General features: G+C 46.3%; 1 protein-coding gene across 7 annotated transcripts in view; it reads right to left on the bottom strand.

The window, feature by feature from the left end:
- Nucleotides 1-20,147, bottom strand: part of ALPK1 (alpha kinase 1) — a 39,340-nt gene extending 19,193 nt beyond the window's left edge. For 3 of the 7 annotated variants that reach the window (XR_005601758.1, XM_039550912.1, XM_039550911.1), the window contains exons 1-4: nucleotides 19,547-20,147; nucleotides 11,381-11,481; nucleotides 6,558-6,790; nucleotides 3,319-3,473 (exon numbers count right to left, since the gene is read on the bottom strand). Coding sequence is in view for 6 of the 7 variants with exons in the window: in XM_039550912.1 (XP_039406846.1) it covers nucleotides 3,319-3,473; nucleotides 6,558-6,678 (276 nt within the window). In the remaining variant the exon portion in view is untranslated. Of the gene's footprint in view, nucleotides 1-3,318; nucleotides 3,474-6,557; nucleotides 6,791-11,380; nucleotides 11,482-19,014; nucleotides 19,127-19,546 lie in introns of those variants that run through there. The other 4 variants (XM_039550908.1, XM_019293017.2, XM_039550910.1 and 1 more) reach the window with 4 other exon arrangements.
- Nucleotides 20,148-20,230: the final 83 nt, after the last annotated feature.

Raw genomic sequence — 20,230 nt, 5'->3', positions numbered from 1 at the left:
TCAACAGCCGAGATCCCAGGGCCACGATTTAGGGCTTTAATTCTCCTGTTACCACACCGACAGTTAGAAGGAGGAGAAAACGAAATCCTCAGGCCCCCGCTTTAGTTCTTTTTCAAAGGCTCCCAGCTCTTAAGTGCCACACACACACCTACGGCAGTTAGGGCATGTCCCTTGGAAGGGTTTCCTTAATGGCAGTCCATCAGCACCTAATTAGCCAAGGCCCAGCCAAGGGCTGCACGGCCTTATTTTCCACTCTTTTCAATATTCCCATCAAATGCCATGAGATCCCGTGCTGGCAGGGCCAGGATCCGTGCTCCCCCATCCACAGCAGGGAGCACAGAGCCAGCCTGCACAGCTCCCTACAGAGGGACCAGAGTAGCCGCACTCTTGGAGGCTTTTCCTTTTGTATTCCCATTGCACCCATCCCAGCAGATCCTGATCCATGACTGAATGCAGGAATTACTGACAGGTATGATAAAAATAAAGTAAAGCCCCACATCATCACAATGGGTTTGCAAACAGGGAAAAAAAAAAAAAAAAAGAAAAAAAGATTTTAAATATTAACGTAGCATGAATCATCCCACAAGAGAACTACGTGTGTGCACAGAGTTGTCCTTCAACTAAAGCCACAGCAGGTTCTGTGGGATCAAAGCCTCCGTGGATATGGGCATGTTGCCCTCTATTGGCTGCTCACCGAGCTTTAGGCTAATTCCATCCCTTGGGATAGTAAAGATCTGCAGGCAGGGCACCCCTGGCAGCCTCCCTTTGGGATCTGCAGCCCCATTCCGAACCCCACAGTGCACGTGGTATTTAGAGAGGAAAAATAATCCCTCGTTCTTTATCCCTGCCAGCAAGGATGCTGTGACAGTTTTGGTTTTGCTTTGCCTTGTTAAAAACTAAAATCGCAGTGTCTCCCAGTTTGGCTTTGGATACAGATGTTGGCTACCACCCTTCGAGCCTTAGTGCACATTCCCACCACGGGGGCTGCAGGATGGGCTTGGATTGCTAGCTGAAACCTGCTAGGAAAACGAGGAAAACGGTGTCTTGGGCTTGTTGAACTGTGGTGGCCTTTGGGTGGTGAATCCCGGCAGGAAAAAGAAAAAAAAAACCCCTAAAATCTAAACCAAGCCCTGCACCTTCTATGGGATGCAGAGAGGCACCGAGCATCCCCCAGCAAAGACGAAGGAAAGCACTTAAAGAAGCTGCAGGTGCAGGTGGCTTTGCCTTCCCGATGCGCCGAAGGAGCGCGGAGCCGCCGGCAACGCGGATCCCACTTTTTAAAGTGCAGCAACACCGAGGCAAACCCTTGGAGCCACAGCCTAATCCGCTTACTCCCTGTGCCGGTCTCATGGAGCTTTTCAGCCCCCTCCCAGGGCGAGGCATCCTCACGGAGAGCCCCGGTAGCCAGCGCTGCCTCCTGCAACACCACCAGTGTGTTATGGTAATGAAGTGCCTTTCATTCATGGATCTCAAAGCACTTTTTAAATGTAATGAATTACGGTTTATGAGCTTATTCTAAGCATGGCAAATTAAAATAAACAGAGAAAAAATTTTAAAGGGTTTTTTTTTTTTTCCCCTGAACAATAAATCGACAAAGACTTAATTTTTTTTTTTTTGTCCTCCAGGGAATTAAATTATCCTTCTGTCCCTCATGCCAAAAAAAAAAAAAAAAAAAAAAAGAAAGAAAAAAAGTTGCTCAGACTTTTATCTTTCCTCATCATACTGTAATCACTTCTCTTCAGCCTCATTTCCCCCCCAGCTTTTTATTCAAAGAACTGAGGCAGCCTTTGCTCTGCCTTGAAATTTTATTTAAAATAAAAAAGAGGGGGGAGAAGGAATGGATGAAGGCGGAAAAAATCCCTTTTCCTGACTAATACTAATAATACAGGTCAAGATGTCAGTCTATCTACAATTAAATTGAAAACAAAAAAGGTTTTCCCTTTTTCCCATGGTACAATAGCGCTGGAATATAAATTACCGATGAAGATGAAATAATACTTCAAAGCACATGGGGAAAGGCAGCACAACGTTTACAAAGTATTTTCCACCGCAGGATGAAACATTGGAGACAACGGCAACCAATGGACTTCAGGGGGAGTGGGTGAATAGTCCAAAACTAGCATGGAGGAGGATTTTAGGTCCCTATAGTCTCTGACCCCACGATAGGCTTTGTTTAACAAGGGCAGCTGCAGTTATCAACAGATGTTTCAGCAATAAATAATTGGTATCATCCCAGAAAAGATCCATCTACCTGGGGAGAGGGCATAATGCCGCAAACACTGCTGCACTATTACAGCCACATTAATCTCCCATCTAGCCAGGTCTCTCGGGGAGTTTGCTGCAGGTGTTTATCCCGGGAGGGAGCACACAAACGCTCCAAAGTTAGAGAGCTGCGCCGGGATTGTAAAGGAGGTCAACCTCCGCCATAAATTTCTGTCTGAGGCCACACACACCAAAGGGAGAAAGAAAATAAATACCCGAGAGCAGCCACTCCCCGCCCTCCCTGGGGAAATTCAGGAGCCTTGCGACGTGGGGACTCTGGGGCTCCCACTTCCCAGCCCCGCAGTTCGCTTTGCTGAGCTTCTTGTCGCTCCATGCTGTTCAAAGGAATCAAAGTTGTTCCCAAAGGAAACCTGCTGCCCTCACTGAGGCAGGGCTCTCTGGGGCAGGTGAGATCTCCTGGCCACCTTGGAATTAACAACAGGCAGGAATGGGGATGGTATTGGCTTCAGACATGCACCACGGGAATAAAAAACCCCACGAAATTCACAAACCTCATCTTTATTCCTGTCCTGGAAAAGGGATAGCCCTTAGCCCAGATACTACATTTACCATGGAAAAAAGGTGTCCTCTATTAGGCACATGTCTGACATGTCTCGGGGTGGGATCCCCAAGGACCTTTGGGATTCTGCAACTCCTTACACAGCCAACAATCCTTTACTCACAGGAGAAATCGCATTGAATCCTTGCCTTTCCTGCCTAGATTTTGGCCAGCTGTGGTCCTCAAAGGGATTCTGTCATGTAATTTTATTGAAAAAAGAAGAGCAGGTGATGAATTGTGCAAGCTCTTACTACAGTGAGTGATCCTGATGACCTGCTTGCAGCACGGAATTAAACAAAGCACGGCATTCTTGTCAAATTCATAGGTTTTTTAAAGAACATGATGTGAACACTTGGCATTTTAGTGTTACTCTAATGCCAGTCCTTGAGGGAAGAGGGGAGCACTACCTTAGTGGAAACAGAACCAGAATTGCCCTGCGAAACCCCCCAAGCCCCTCAGCAGGACACTTTACACCACAGGTGTGTTGAACTTCATACCAGCAAGTCGGGGAGCCTGGCGCTGATCATATCTTGCAGGTTTGTTTTGTCTTCTGGGCCAAGGTCTTGTTTGTATTGCCACCTCTCCGGCACAAAGGGCCACTTCATTTCCTTTGCCTCCTCCAGAAGGCTCCTCACATCCTCAGGAAGCAGAGCTGAAAGGGTCAAAGAGCAGGTGAGGATATTGCAGGAGGTTCAGCCGCAGCACTCATGACACCAATCTCTCAAAAAGGCCTTCTCCCAGTTGCTCCCAGCTCTTAGCCCTTGTCACCAGCCTCGTGGGGAGGGAAGGGGAGCTGGCCTGCCATCCGTTCCCCTTGGCTGCACTGCCCTCCAGGTAAATGGGAGCCTTCAGCCATTAAAAAGGCTTTTAGCAGGAAGTCGGTGGCTGCCTGGGCGTGAAGAGCCGCTCCAGAAGAGGCAGGAGGAAACCTGTTCCCCTGTGTGAGGAGAGGACAGCGGGGTCAACAGCACAGAAGATCTGTCCCTCCTGCTCAGGTGACAGTGGCAGAGCCATCCCAGAAAGCCACTTCCGACCCGGGAGATAAACCTGGACCATAGATAGCAGTTAGACAGAAATCTAAGGGCTTATAACGAATAATGAAAATTGAGCAGTTTCTCCCTCCCTGTTCCCTCTCCATACTCATCCTAAGCCACGCCATCAGCTTCGGTTGGATCTCCAACCTGACCCAGCTGAGGATGCAACTACTAGGAGCACACAGCCAGAGATTTGGGCTTGGATCTCTCCCTTCTGTTCAGCCACAGCCCACATTTCATTTTCCTTGCAACAGGGGTGATGTGGATGTGCTGTGCCGTGCTAACCACTCGGCTGGGCAGCCTCTCTGGCCAATAAAAGTGGATTAACAAGGATTATTGACCAGATGGGGTTAATGGTGATCATCAGCTGCAGATCTGGCCCCTTCTGGCCATTAATCCCCCGAAAAACCCCTGCTCAGAGACCATCATTGCTTTAACGAGGCAACACAATAAATGCATTACTACATATTTTTAATCAATCCTTTATGCAGGGACTGTAGAAAATGAACTTCATCAGAAGGATATTACATGCTCGTATTGCAGCACATTCACCAGTATGGTTTTCTTAGGAAAAACCAGGAAGTTGGGTATTTAGGGTGCTCCTCCAAAAAGTCAAGTTTACAATGCTACTGCTTTTTCCAACCCACGTTTTCTCACTTGTTGCTGTCCCAAAGAAACATGGGGTTTGGAAATCTTCCCGTTACACATCCTGGCTGAACGTGAAGCCCGGTTTCCTTATCCTCTTGAAGTGGTGCCTGAAGGGGCTCAGCCCTCCGTGCTGGCAAGGTGGCCAAGTGCCAGAGCTAATGGGGAGAGGAGGTCGTGCTTTCACCCTCACACCTGTCACCAGAAAATCAGTGCTGGAGCAGAGATATCCTACCTCATCACAGGGGTATTCATCTCATCACAAGGAACACAAAACTATGGACAGAAAGACTTCTCTCCCATGTAGAAAGACTGAACTTCCTAAGTCTTTTCCTAAGGAAGATCCAGCTCCAAGGACAAGAGTTTAACCCTTGTAACAGAGAGCTGTTCTTATCGCTGGCAAGATAAACTCATTAATTAAAGAAGGTTGAATGGGCACAGAAGTGGACTGGAATGATTTCTAGCCTAAAAAAAGAAATAAAGAAGAAATCCAGACCCACCCAACACCCATTCTGCCCCCTGAAGTCAGATAAGGATGTGCTCCTCCTCTCCCCTCTCCCCACCATTTCGATGGATTTGGCTTTCAGTCCTTCCTGCACCAGGTCTGAAAAAGCCGGGGGGAACAAAGGCAGCCCCGAGAGCTCTGGGAGGGTCCCCCCGAAGCCGAGAGCCGCCGACCTGCAGGGCCCTGCCTTCCCCGGGCAGAGAGCCCCAGCAGTTATTAATGTCGCTGTCACCACCCCGCTGCTGGGTATTTCTCTTTCAGCTGATGGGAACACGGCCCTCGGAAAAGCCCGAGCAGCACTTCAGGCTCTGATCGCCCATTTCCTGAAGCAGTTTACCTGAAGGACCGTGTCTAATCGAGTGATTATAAGGGCACTGATTCACCTTATCTGGAACTAAACTGATTATTTCTCATACTTTGTGGTATTTAATAGGAGAAAAGGAGGGAGGAGGATGAGGGGGGGAAAAGCGCTACCTGATTAGGAGTTCAAGAGACTATTCTGCAGAGCCATAATAAAACTTAAAAGAATTTGTGACGAGGAAACAAAGTACCCTTTGTTGGAAACAAAAGGAGAGGGGAGAAAAATCTTCCAGTATCCATAACAGAAACCTACACGCCACCCTCCAGCGCAAACAGACTTAGGTGCTTCAGAAAAAGGCAGCTGACCTCCCAGCAAGAACAAGGATGGTCGGAAAAACATATTCTCAACGGCTCCGCGCCCCGGGACAAACAAAGGGTTTTAAAGATCACATTAACGTTGCGGCCGAGCCACTCAAGCAAGGCAAAACTAAACATTATTAACATCGAACTGGAAAACGGGCAGTGCCGCAGATGTGTCACGCAAAGGGAAACCTTAATTCCGCTGGAATTAAGAAATAATAAATTCTCCCTTCACAGCGCCACGGCGATACCGAAATAGCTGCTGGTTTCCAGCAGGTAACGCCAGCATTGAAACAAATGGGGAATCCTTTTATTACAGCTCTCGCTAAACACTGCTTCCTTTCCTGGTTATTTATTCCAGCCTTTAGCCAGCATGGGTTTTCCTTTCAAGAGGGATATTGGAAGGTTTGTTGTTTTTTTTTTTTTTCCCCCTTGGACACCACTTACAGAGGTCACACACATTTTACAAGATAAAGATTCAGGCAATGAGGTCTTTAATATATGAGGAGAAGCTGACAAACAGAGAGGACCCTCCCCCAGTTCCTATGAAAGGAGAGGAAATATGTGCCCTTATTCAGAAGTTGCATCCTTTTTTTTCCTTTCTCTCTCTCTTTTTTTTTAATAACTGAAATTTATGTGCATCAGCAAACTTTTGGGCATTGTTCTTCCCAAACTAAACTGTTCCTTACAGCCTCATGTTTACTGAAGCCTAAAATTAGAACTGACAGCAATTCACTGCAACAAAGTGGACTTCTTTCCCTGCCTGCCTGTAGCCCGCATCCCATTCATGGCCTCGAAATCCAGGCATCTCTTGACACTCATCTGCCCGGAGAAGAAAAATAGGGCAGGGCTGAGGGCTGGAGTCCTGCCGCCGCTCCTGGGGAGAGCTCACCTTGGCACCGCCGGTATTCCCGCTCCTCTCCCTCGCCCGTGCCGGCCTCTGCCGCCAGGAGCGTGTCCAGAGCTCGCTCGCACTCCTGCAGCAGCACGGCCACGACGCTTTGATTATTCATGAGGGCTGATCCCACTCGGCTGTGAATTGGGTGTCCCCGGGTGCCCGGTGATCAATTACTTAGGAGAAGACACGGGGTCCAAATGAAAAGGATCCCTTCAAGGCTGAGGTACCTGGCAAACAAAGGAGGGGGAAAATGATTAACTAAAGTATCATCAATTATCTGAAAGGCTCAAGCAGGGGGAAATAATAGGGGAAATACATGAAAATACATGACAGCCTCGGAGGACTTTATTAGAGGAGTGTGTGAAATCACTGCAGGGTCCTGGTGACAGTGTGTGAGGGGAACATCTCCGAGGTGCCAGGGAGGCAGGACAGGCTCATCAATGGAGCCGTGACATCCCAAGCAGGGAAGTGACTGTCGGGACTGTGCTGAAGCCCTTTGCACCTGGGAGGCTCTCACCCTGGGAGGCTGTCGCACGCAGTTAGCCTGGACTGAATGGCAGAGTGGGGGATGCTGCGTGCATTTCCCAGTCCATGGAGACTCTCTCTTTTACCCTGGGATGCCATCCCGTGTGTGAATGTTCTCCGTGTATGTCCCACTGCAAGCCCTCCAGGTGCTTAGGGCATTGCCCGTGGTGATGCAGGAAACCCCCAGCATTTCCATGACAGGTATCTGGCTCAGCACCTGCCAGAACACTTGGACAGCTTTCAAAAACTAAGCACAAAATAAATATTTCGGGTTTGTTTATTTTCTCCCCACCAATGTGATGATGGTTTCACTTAGAAAACTGTTCCTGCAGTTTGAAGCAATACAGCCAGTAACGGCCTCAGTGAAAACATATCTAAAATTGGGGAAACACTACGGCTGTGAAGGAGGAAGTGGAACACACACGCAGGCACAGTTTGCTCTGCTGACTGGAAACCACTCACAGTTTAGCTGCTACACTTCCACGCAGTTTTTTCCCTTTTTGCTGTGGCTCTGGGATCGCTGGATCCCAGAGCTGGTGGCAGATAAGGCTGTGCTCTCAAACAGCACCGAGCAGGAGCAAGCTGCCAGACTGAAAAGCAGAGGGCAAAAGAGATGCACTCATGCGAAAGCAGAGAGGATCAGAGAGGCTGCCTTGGAAGGGCAGGTGGAGCAGGGCAAAAGATGGGATTCATCAGCAAAGAGCCTGGAGGCAGGAGCTACTCAGTGGGGCTCTGGCTGACTCCGCAGACAAATGTCACAGAAAGGAGAAATTTAAAAAGTAGCCGTAAAAGGGAGACCGAGGGAAGGCACACAAGCACATAAGGGAAGCTGGAGAGCAAATAAGGGATCAGCCAGAGGCAGAGCCATGGATAAAGGCAGAAGGAAAACCTAGAAAGTGTTCCCCATCTTTTTAGGCCCGAATAAAAGCCACCAGGGCCACCCTCTGCAGGGTTTGAGCCAGCTGAGCACAGCTGAGTGCTGGGATCACATCCCTGTGGATGCACCAGGCACAGGGCCCATTTAGGGGCTCCCATCAGGAGCAAAAGGAGATTGGGCCAGAGACAGGGCTGGGGACAAAGCTACAGCATGGTCCAAAGTCCACGCAGGAGATGGGGCTGAACTACCTGTCACTGACAAAGGTGAGTCTAAAAAAAAGGGCACAACAACGGGATTTGCTCATGGCACAAGGTCCAAGTCCACATCCTCGTTCACAAAGGTCCCCTTTCCCTGGCAGGGACAGACCTCTGAACCTGGGGACAACAGGCAGAAAGCAGAGTCCTCTGCTCCCTGCCAGGTCTAGACAAGCTGATCCAGTTGCTGGGTATCCATCAGGGAAAAGAAAAGCATAGTCACACTAACACACCTATGCCAGTGTTGCTTGCTCTGTTAACTGCACTGACATCTGCTAAATGATTTATCTGATTACCCAGCCCTGTGGGAAGGAGTGTGTGGCTGCCCCAGGAGTACCTCCCAGGTTGGGATGAAGCATCCCTGCCATCTGGCCTGGACTCCATTTCTTTGTGTAACTGATTTCTCAAAAATTTCATTTTTCAGGGAGCCCACTCGAGTGACTACCAAGCACATATACACCTGCCTCGAAACCACTGTGGACAGTAGTCCTGGGAACTGGGACCTGGAAACTGCTTCAAGAGCATGCAGAAGCACATTGGACAAGGCCTGTGCTCAGCTGCCACCTCGCAGCCTGTAAATAAATGCTCATAAGCACGATTTGCTGTGAAGACAAACTAAAGCAAGCAAACACTGGGGTATTTCCCTTTACAAAAAATAACATGGCACTAGGAGCACCCAAGGGAGCTCATGGATGTGCTCCACTTCTCTGTGATGCAGCCCAGAGTCCCAAATCAGACTTTTAAGCCCAGCTCTTGTTGGGTCTTTACTGCAGGCAGGAGGGCCCCGTGGCTTTGTGAGCCACACAAGCTGCCACTCTCACAAAGAGCTGCAGGGGCTTAGCAGGGAAGCTCAAATTAGTGTGGAAGTACAGCACTTGGCTTCCTTGGATTGGGAGGATTTAACTCACCGGGAAACTGCCAGGTCCGTAACAGTGATCTATGAATGTCAGCAAGCAAGGGATTTTTCTTCAAGTACATTTTTCCAAAGAATTGAATAAACAGCAAGGACACAGAGTAATAAAATAATGATTTACAACGGCAGCAACACCAAAGTGCTGGAACCATAGAGAAAAGTGCAATAAACTGTACATTAGTACTCAGAAGGTAGAGAGTCTTTTGAGACCCACCACTGGGGACAATGACTCGCATCATAAAATCAGCTTAAAATGCACCACAGAGCTTTAAACCACATCAGCATCCTTTACACAGATGCCACTTTGTAAGTTGTGTTGTGTGACAGCTGTGGCGTTGAGTGACAGCTGGGAGGGGGAAATAACCAGGCACGCAGCTTTCCTGGGGAAACACAGGACTTGAGCCTAAAGCCCAAGAGCAGAACAGCAAAAACTTCTGGAGGCCTTTAGAACCCTCTCAATGGTTACTAATCAGCTTTCTCAAAGTTCCCTTAAATCCTAACAAGTGGTACTTTAAGGAGGTGGTTTTGAAGTGGTAAAAATTGCAGCCTGACCTGCTGCAAAACTGCCTGGACAAAAATGTTTCCTAAGCATGCACTTAAAAATCCTCTTTGAAAACACGTAATAAAACCAGTTTTGCATCAGGGTGAGGATTTAAGCATTCCTTGGCAACAGGAAAGCTCCTTTACTCCAGTTTTGGGCAAACCTAGCTTTTAAATGCTCAATGTAATTGTTAGACACTTTGAAACAGAAATTATGAGGAAAAAAAAAAACAAAAATCTGTGCCATTTCTGGTTGGAGCCTGGATTAAAATAACTCCTCGCATCAAACATGAGGAAAAATTATTCCAAAGGTCTCGGGGATGAGAAAATACATTTCTGTGGTTGCCTTCTAATTGGAGCCGGGGTTCAGAACAAGGGGGATGGAGGGAAGAATTGGGTGGGCAACAGAGAAATGATCTCTTTAATAAGAAATGGGCCGTACTGTGACATTTCAGAGCCCTTGGGCTAGAAGAGCAAATGATCTGTCCAGAGAAAGGAATTTTAAGTTCTGCCGTGGATGGAAGGAAGCCCGGGAGTCAATCTAGCTGGTTTAAGACTGCAATTAGCTTTGGAGGCTTTAAGAAAAAGAAGATGTAATTGCTGCATTCAAACTTCAAATGCAGCAAGGATAACAAGCGCCGGTTTCTCGGACAACATAATTTGGGAAATTTTCCACAGCATTATGGTCCTGAAACACAAATTAGAGATTGCCAGACCTTTTCTCTCTGAAAATATATTATCCTAATTTTCATCTTATTCAGGGTACCCTCCAGTTCCAGGGAGACTAATGAAGAGGAAGCAAAGACCTGATGAGTTCCATGTGGAGACTACATTTATGGATTAATCCCAACAGGGAGCAAATAAACCTTATTCCCAGGGCTCTCGGTTGGGACTCGACACAATCAATTGAGGAATGGATAGTTATTTATGACTGAGGCTGTTTTGACTTTCAAATAAACATTTTAATTATTTTAAGTGTTACACTGGAACTTAGAATGTGAGCCCTGTTTTCATTGCGGCGCCTTGCTCTCCTGCCTCCTAATCCCAAACCACTCCGGTCATTATGACACCGTGCAAATGATACTGATTTTCACGCCCAAAACATTTTAAAATCCATGGACCAGGCAAACTAGGGAAGAGGAAGGAGGAAAAGGGAGGAGGATCTTTCTGAGCGCAGCCAGCATAAATGAAAGGAACACCCTCAGACTGCACTGAGCCCAAAGCAGCAGAGGTGCCCAGCTCTGAAACCCTTTTGTAATCAAGTTGGCACATCCTGATCCATCTTTGTATCCTGCTTTTCTCTGCCTGCTCCTACAAGCAATTTTAATAACCAAAGTACTTAGGAGTGTTTCTTTTTAACAGCTCATTTTCAATTCAAGTACCTGCACCACTTGCACTGCTAGCTTTTCCCTTCAGCCTCATTTGGTGTACTGCAGCCCTTCCACTCAGGGCTTCCCTGAGGTTAATGAAGCCACACTCATTTTTAGGGAAGCTCCTTAGGCTGTTAGAGTCTCTTGCTAAATAAAGACAAGGGGTGAAATCACGACACAGAGGCAGTGCTAGAGCTGTTGTAGCTGTTGGAGTTACAGTCTCACCTTCACTCCATATTATGATATTTTATCTTCCATTGCTTTCTGTAGGGAGACAGAAAAATCTGCAGCAGATTGTCCTTGGAAGAGCAATGGAACACTAAGGCTGCTGTTTTTACCTGCAGCAGGTAAGAGGGAGCATGCACATCACACAGCACCCTCAGCTGCTCTCCCTCCCGTGGATTTGTGCACGAGCCTTCTGGAGTCCTTCCCACCACTCCTGTCAAAAATAATAGCTCAGCTTTATTTTTGGCTTTGGCAGCTTGAGGGATTAAAAACTCAAACAGAAAAAAAAACCCAAAACCAAAACAAAAAAAAAATCACAAAAAAAAAACCCAACCAAAAAAAGCCAGGCTCAAGATAACTTAGCAAAGATTTCAATAATTGAGTTACTGTCATCTCCCACAGAAGGCGAATTCAGTTTCCCTGAATATTTCAGTGCACACATGCTTGTGTTTTCCTAGAGCATTTACCTTTCTTCGCAAAAAGATGGTTTTATAAAATAAATAGATTTGCTAGGGGCTTTACTTAGTTAGTTAGCTAGTTTACTTCTCTGGCTTAAAGATTAGATGTTTTCTTTTGGTAAAGCTGGCTATCCCAACTGGCTGTATTAAAATAAGGAAGAATCTCAATCAAAAAGCCTCTCCTAAGGCAAGCTTTCTTGTTAATATGCACCAACATGAAAGGGTTTCTTTTCATCCTATACAACTACAGTGTGTGTAAATTGCAGGGGGCTCATTGGCATAAATCTTGGCTGTGACCTCTGAGGTAAACTGGATTTACATTACTTTCTGACAAGAATTAAATGAAGGCCTTGTGGATATATGAACAGCCTTCTAGACTGCAACAGATGGGCATGAATGTGCTCCCTAGGCAAACTATCAGTGACATCTGTGTCCTCCAAATTCTGGTGGTCTCAGCCAATTAGCAGGCAAAAGGGAAGAAAAAAAAGCCAGCCCCTGCACAGCTTCCCCAGCCAGAGCCGAAGCAGAAGTGCTTCTGTTTGGAAATGGGATCAAGAACAGCCTCCAGCAGCAAGGAGGTGCTTTGCTGGCTGCTATAATGTGGAGGTAATACAACAGGAAAAGCTGAAGTAATAAGGTAGAACAGGTATTAATATTAATACAGGACAAATTCCAGCTCCAGCTAAGCCTGTGTGGGGCTGGGATAATGGGCTACCATCATGGATTTACACTGCTGTAGCCAAGGATGGAGTTTTGTGGATCTTAAAAAGAAGAGGAGGGGTGAAAGTGAAGCCCGGTGCCTGACACAGCTAAGGCAGGAAAAGCCCTGCTCTTGATCCATATTCAAACCCCCACCACATCCCCCTCTCCCTGCAGAACTAGCCAAAGAGAAACTCTGCCCATACAGAATAATGGAATATCTGAAGTTGGAAGGGACACACACATAAGGATTCCCAAATCCATCTCCAAGCATCCCTCCCCGGGTGGATGGGGTCTGGGAAGCAACATATGCGACGGCCACTGCACCTGCCTGTTCCAAAGCTCAGTCCCTTGTGAAGAGCATTTCAGCTGCAAACATCCTGGGGGAAAAAGCCTTTCTAGTTTTGTTTGTGGGAATGAGGTTTGGGATTTCTTGGTGCAGCACAGACACAGAACAGAGCCACACGGCAACTGCTCACCACACGGAGCTGGCCAAAGGGGCATCAGGGAGTCAAAACCCATCTCCAGCCTACACCAGAGCCATGGTTTTGGGCCAGTTATACCAGAGGAGTGACCCAGACCAACACAAAACGTGAAGCTTATTCTCTGTCTCCCAGTTTTTAATGGAGCTGCCATGGCAGGAGCAGGCAGGACCTCTGGCTAAAAGCAGGGTATAGAACAAAAGCACCTGTTGTTTTGCCCTGGTCATGACTTTTCAGAGAGGCCACTTGGGTGCTTTTCCCTCACCCCTGCTATCCCAAGCACTACTAGGGAATGTAAAAAAAAAAAAAAAAAAAAAAAAAAAAGGAATAATTAAGGGGCAGATCAATAAATTAAAAAGTTCTAAAAAAAAGGAAAAAAGGCATAATGAATTTGGTACAGCACATATTTTTAGATCAAAGATGCCTTTGAAGTGACAAACCCTTAATCCATAAACTACTGAAGCACTTCCTTTCTCTCCCAAACTACTTGTTGTCAAATAAAATGGAAGTTAAGGAAATTATCTTTATCTGAAAATGGCCAAAAGAAGCCATCACCTAATGACAGCCTTGTCAAAATGACAATTGGGGAAATTGTTAGGAAGGGGAGGCCTGACGACTGGAGGAATAAGCTGGCTGTTTGCTCTAATCTGGTCAGGCAGGCCCCACACAATTCCAGTCAGCTTGCTGTGTGAAACAGCTAAGTCTTTGTCAACGCAGGCAGGGGCTGGAAAGACTCCTCTTTCATGAATATGTATCACCACCCTCCACGTCTACAGAAAAAAACCCCAAAACTTCCAAACAGCAAAATAAAAAAAAAAATAAAAGCATGGAAAATAAATCCCAGAACAACAAAATCCTGAGATATGGAGCTGCACAGAAAGAAAAAACGACTAAGCAATGAGAGCGCACGTTTTGGAAGTGCAGTCAGAAGGACCCTCTTCCCAAAGGCTTTCTTTGCACTTTTATGCCCCAGCAGACTGGGATGAGGCACTTCAAGTGCACAAAGGCAGAAGGGCCCATCGGGGTATTTAATGTCCATCACTGTGTTTTATATTTGGCGTTGGTGAGCACCAAACCCCGGGCCGCAGACACACACGGCCGGGCTGGTGCGACGGAGCTCACAGGAATTCCCTGTGCGAGGAGGGAAGCACCCGGAGCGGGCCTGAGCACTTCCAAGGGCAGGCACAGAGGCAGCTTCGGACCAGGGCCAGAAGTTTCCTGTGCAGCTGAAAAACCCAGGGAGAACGGGTTCCTTGAGAGGCGACAACGCGACCGAGGTGAGAAGCGGACAGTGACTCCCCAGAGCTCCCACTGAAATTATTTTCTGAGAGATGTCCATGGCATCTGTAAATAAAACCCTTCAAAATGCCTTGACTCGGGCAGTTGGAACTGGGGGTCACCTTGAGACTTTTTTTTACATTTGTACAACGCTAAATCTCAAGCGTTCTGAAGACTGGCATAAAAGTGAAATAGGAGAGCCAAATGAAGCCTACTGGGCTGCTGGTGGAGGTGGATGTACAGGCAGAAAGTGCCTTAAAAAGGTGCAGTGGCTCAGAAACGCATGTCAGAAACACTGTGTCTCTGCAGGACTGATGCTGCAACCCCTGTAAACCCAAAAACGGTGTTTAAAGCAATGGATGGGCAGATGGGGAGAGAACACAGGATGAAACAAAGCCTATGCCTGCTGCAGAAAACCCAAATGAAGATATTTTAAGACTTTTCAGCAAAGTCTGAAAAGTTACCTTCAAGTGCTTGTTGCTATATTTTTAACTTTGCTTGTAAAACTGCAAGCTAGGTCTTGATTTATTACAGAGAGCTCATGGTGGTATTATAAACTTCAGTTTTTCTCGAAACAACAACCAGAGTATGAAAGTTTGGCTCCCAGCAGGGATATCAAGACACAATGCTCAATTTTGAGGTTCCCAATATTATGCAATGTTTGCTATAGACATTTCCATTTCATTAGCATATTCTACTTTACATGAAATCCAGCAATGAATGCTGTCCCTGATCTAAGGCTAATCCTCTTTAAAGAGCTACAGGCTATATTACATGTGGCCACAGCCACGGTTATGCCAGGGCTGAATCACTTTGAAGCCTATTGAACAGTGTTCCCTTGTGAGACCATACACAGAGCCATAAACTGATGCTCCCTCTGCTGTGAAATCCTGCTGTGTCCATCACCAGAAGTTTCTGTCAGGGACAGGCTGGAGTCCCAGGCAAGGGGCTGCAAACCAGGAAGAGACACCCAGCTGCCTTCACCACCACTCAGTGCCAATTTCTGTGCCTGCAGTAATAAAAATCCTTTTCTCCTAAACCTCAACAGCAACTGCTCCAAGGAAGGGCTTCCAGAACAATCAAAGGTGAAGGTGAACCAGACAACGTGCTTCCCTGAGTAGGAAGGAAGCTGCTTGAGTAGTTTGGGACACAGACATATCTATCTTTGAAGGAAAAAGAGAGAAATGGTCATGTATGTACCTGCAAGCCTGCACTGCTCACAGCTGGGTGTCCTTAAATGCTATAAACTGAGATAGTGGAGTTGTGATTTTATTGCCACACAACGTAAAATCTTCCACACCTTCATGACACTGAACCGTGCCATAAATCAAATCCCTTCTGATGGGAGAGTATTTTCTAAAAGTCCTTGCAAGGAGTTTCAAAGATAAACTGAGACTTTTCCTGGAGTTTCAATGCTGCCGGATAGTTGTTTATTAAGTCTTATCAGAGGAACAGAGCCACCAGTGTGACCCAGGCATAACACAGAGCACAGAAAGCAGGAGAGAAGTCTAATCATCAAGATTTACATGGCCTTTTAAAGATAATTTAACCAATAGTTACTAAAAACATATATTATTTTCACTTTCCTACCAATTATTCAGTAACACAGCCAGGAACTGCGGAATTCTCTATCCCATCATTCCAAATTACTTTTACTGCAGAAATGGAGTGGTAGAAGAAGGAGAAGAAGGTTTGGAGAACAACAACAATCCTCCATTTTGATATTTTTTACTCTTATCTATTTACTACAAAGAGAAGCCCAAAACCTCTATATTTTTCACCCTTTGACAATCTTACATAGTAGTCTGTCACCTAATTCACACCACTGTATTTTCTAGTTCTTGTCTGACCGTTGGTAATTTTTTCCAAGGTTGGAGGCTAAAACAGCGTTGTTCAGGGGGGTAAGAACCCTTAAAAACAGCAGAGAAATACTCTGGGCACTCTGGGTTCCTACACCTTCACATCTATACAAATGCAAAGGAAAAAAAAAACCCAAGCAACGAAAAGATCACTATATGCTCTGATCCTACTACATATCAGCCAAATGCAGCTTATATTATCTTTAACTGCTCAAAATTTCTTTGTTCAACGAAGGGAACTGGAAAGGTTGATTCTGCTCAGCCTGCACTGTACACATGAAATTTTCTCTGTCTGAATGGTGTCAAACCAGACAGGGAGAGTAGATTCAGCTGCCACAGTAAAACGTGGGGCCTGGTGAAGCCAATGTTCAACCTCCTCGCTATCAAAATAGCCACACAAACGATTTTCTCCCTTGCAGCTCTTCATTTTCTTCATTAAGAGAGAATCCATGCAGAAGGAGAAAGGGTCTGGAGGAAAGACAAACAAAAGGTGGAGGGAGCGACAGAGGGAATAGGGAAAATAATCAGGAGGATGGTGAGAGTGAAGAACAGCAGACAGCGGGAGGGGCAGGGCGATGGAAGAGAAACTGAGAAGGAAGAGAAAGGGAGAAGCCAGAAAGGCTCTAAAGGAGGACCAAGGGCAGATCATGATGTAGAACGAAAATGAGAACTTGGAAAGTGACATAAACAAAGTCCATCTTGTAAGGGATAGTTCTCCTCAGCAATCAAGGCGAGATTCCTCATCAGTTCATTCAGATCAGACGAGATGAAAAGAGAAGGGGAAGAGTTCTTTCTCCTGAGTAAACAAGGAGCAAAGAAAGAAATAAACACAGGGAACTGTGCTCTCTCTTCCTCCTTTGGAAGATCTCCTTTCTGCTTACGGAGTGGAGCTGCTCTGGGCACTGGGAGCTAAAACTTCAGTGAACACACATCCTCCCCATGCATCTCTCTTCCCTCTCACACTGACATCCAGTGGAATACACTGGGATATCTTCGGAGTACACCTGTCTTTGAGAAGGGCCTATTTCTTTTCTGTTTGAACATGAGGCACTTGGTTGCTGTACAGTAACAACAACTCATTGCAGAACCTCACTACAGGTTGTTGCATACTCCACTAGGCCTTTCCCAACTCTCGGAAGTTACCACAGCCATTATTGCCATTAACTTACAAGTACCTCAACAGCTCTTGCACTACCAAAGTGAAATTTATGACTTAAAACGAAAAATAAAGAAAATGGAACGAAAAAAACCCCACAAACCCACAACTAATACCCACAAAACACAAAAATCCCCCAAAACAAATGTTGTCTTCCCATGTCCGGTCATACATTGCCATCTACTGGCTCCCACTCCTGTGCTCTGAGTGCAAGGGTGGTTTGCAATGAGAAAAGGGCTGTGAAGCAGCCTGGCGTTTAAGGCTTTCAGTCAAGCAGTTCTCACTCACCTCTCCTCAGTGACTCGGGTCACCCCTGAGCCATCCCGGGCGAGCAAGCCCTGCGGCAGGTCGGGTACATCAGCATCGTGCCCAGGCCCACGTGACAAGTGATAAGATATGAGCGAGGCATTTAATGCTGGGGAAAGCCAGCAAACAGGGCTCATGTCCCCCGGGAGACACGCCTGGAATATGGAGAGGGCTGGGGGGGACAAGTACTCACCTACTGCACCTTTCTTGGGCTTTCTCCTGAGCTCACCACATCACAGCTGTCACACGCGTGACATGGAAATGTGAGCGCACGGCTCATGTCCCCTTGTGCCCAGAGCCAGCCCTGCAGAAGAGCACCACTTCCACCGATTTCTGCCTCAAAATCAACCCTCGATGCACTCAAACCGACTGCAATGCTTGGCACAAGAGCTGTCACCAGGTCACAGCATATGCTTTAATGTTCACCCAGTGACACTACGGACAAGCTGTGCCAGCGAGCGCGAACGCTGGTGACCAAAAATCCACGGGAATTATACACACACAACATTTACAGCTGTTGTCACCCTTTACACCTGCATCCACTGGCAAATCCGAGCACCACGTCGACAGCTTTGATAACCAGGTGTAAAATCTGACCTTCGGAGGGAAGGACAGAACTATGGACATCTCAGCAATCAGGCCAGACTTGCTGTTGATTCAGCAGGGTGACGACACTGTCATCATGTAAATTTAAATAGCAGAGACAAGGAGAAAGTTTCAGACTGGTCTGGACTGCTGCTGGTCTCAAATGTCCACAGAAAGGCTTTTATGTGATAACAGAGACATAACTATAAAGGACATTTTTCCCAAGTGTCCCAGAAACGTCATCACAGCATTCCCAACTCATAACCAGTCACACGGATCGTTAAGAGACTACACTTTCTATAGCTCTTCTGACCTACCACGAACATCCCACAAAGAGAACAAAACACACTTCCCCTCACTGACTCCTATTGCCTAAGCCACTTATGACTGACAGCAATGGAAAAGTTCCTAGTATTTTTCCATTTCCCAGATTTGCCTATGTGGGCTCTGGACTTATAGGAATCCGTTGTCAGAAAAACAGTGCACCATCTCAGCCACACCAAAACCACCTCCATCTACCAGCCTATGCATTGCAAATATTAAATTAGCCCAAACAACATATTTATTTGCAGTTTTGCTTTCGACCGAAGAAATTTCAACTAAAAAGAGAAGTTATTGTGACACTGAAATTAACTTTACTACAGCACGGAACAATTTTAGCTGGAAGATCACACAAAAACCCCACAGGCACAGAATGCCTGCATTTTTTTTCTCTCATAAAGGACAAACCTGGAGTTGTTTCCCTGAAGCTGGCAGTATTTCAACTGGTTGGAAACTTACGGAAGAGAGAAGCTGTAAATCCAGTTCCTGCCCTCCCCTGTACAAAGTCACACAGAGCTATACTTAAATCATAAAACAAAAAGGAATATTCAGCTAATTTGATGTTTCACAATCCTAGGAAAAAAAGGAAAGGTCCTTACATACCTCAATAGATACAAGTATCAAAATAATCCTATCAGAAAAGTTTTCTCATGACCTGGGAATCAGGCTGTTTCCGGAAACAGAGGGCTAACAGGAATTACAACCATCAAGAGATGCAATAAATAGCAGGGTTGTGCAATTCTGGCTTTTCCAGTAGGCAGCAAAGTACTTTTTTTTTACTTGTGTGTGAGCACACAGGCCCAGCCCTGCCTGCTGTAGAAAAGGCCTTCATCTGTGGGAGAAAGTTGGAATAATCTGTTTTCCTTCTCTGCTTTTCAACATGACTTCTTGCAAAACACAGTTTAATCCTTTTTTTTTTTCCCTGAGGTCAGGGAGAATAGCCCAATGAACAGATGTATTAGACTGCATACAGATAAAAGTTATTCCACAAGAGCTACAAAGGAACTTATCAACCCACGAGTCATTCACCTGTTTGTTGAAGATACACAAGGAACCCGCAAGTGAAAAACAGTTTATATGAACCAACACAGTATTTCACCGCCCGTGCCAAAGCAATCAAAGCCTCAGTACTTACTTGCCAGTCCCCACGCTGTACGGGCACAGGGGAGGGAGGACACGGAACATCTGGGATCTGGACTGAACGGGAACAGGTTTGCTTTGCCACTTGCTCTACGCTGGGGAGTAATACAGATTACTATGAAAAACCAAGCCGTTGGATAAGGAAGAATCCAGGGCTGTCTCAGGATTTGTAAAGGGAGGAAAAAAAAGAGAAGTAAGAAAAAGGAAAAGTTTTCAGATCAGTTTAGATCACCGCCCAGGGAAAGATTAGGTTATTTCCCAAAGGCGGTGCGATGAAGCTGAACTGCGGTTGCTTAAAGCAAACAACCAAATATTTTAAAATAATCAGTTTAAGAACATAATCAGATCAACTGCTATGCTTATAACGCGCCGCTTACTAAAGCGTTTTACTCCTCAAAGCGTTGATTTGGGGGGTAAAATTGAAATTATTTTGTCCGACGGCTGAGCCCGTGAACCTGCGATCAGATCCCTGACACGGTTCTCGACACACGCTCAGATGGCTCCGTAAACCCTGGACAGAGCTATGGCTATTTCTTTCGGATTATTCACTACAATAAATAATTTAACTCTTTTTTTCCCCCCCCTTTATTTTTAACAAAATGTTCTCCTTCCGGCCCCGCGGTGCCCTCAGCACTTCCCGCCTCTGCGCCGCCCGCCTCAGCTCCTCCCGCTTCCCGCC

The sequence above is a fragment of the Corvus cornix genome, chromosome 4 (genome assembly GCF_000738735.6).
Source record: "Corvus cornix cornix isolate S_Up_H32 chromosome 4, ASM73873v5, whole genome shotgun sequence".
NCBI lineage: Eukaryota > Metazoa > Chordata > Aves > Passeriformes > Corvidae > Corvus > Corvus cornix.
This window is presented reverse-complemented; position numbering and strand designations above follow the sequence as displayed.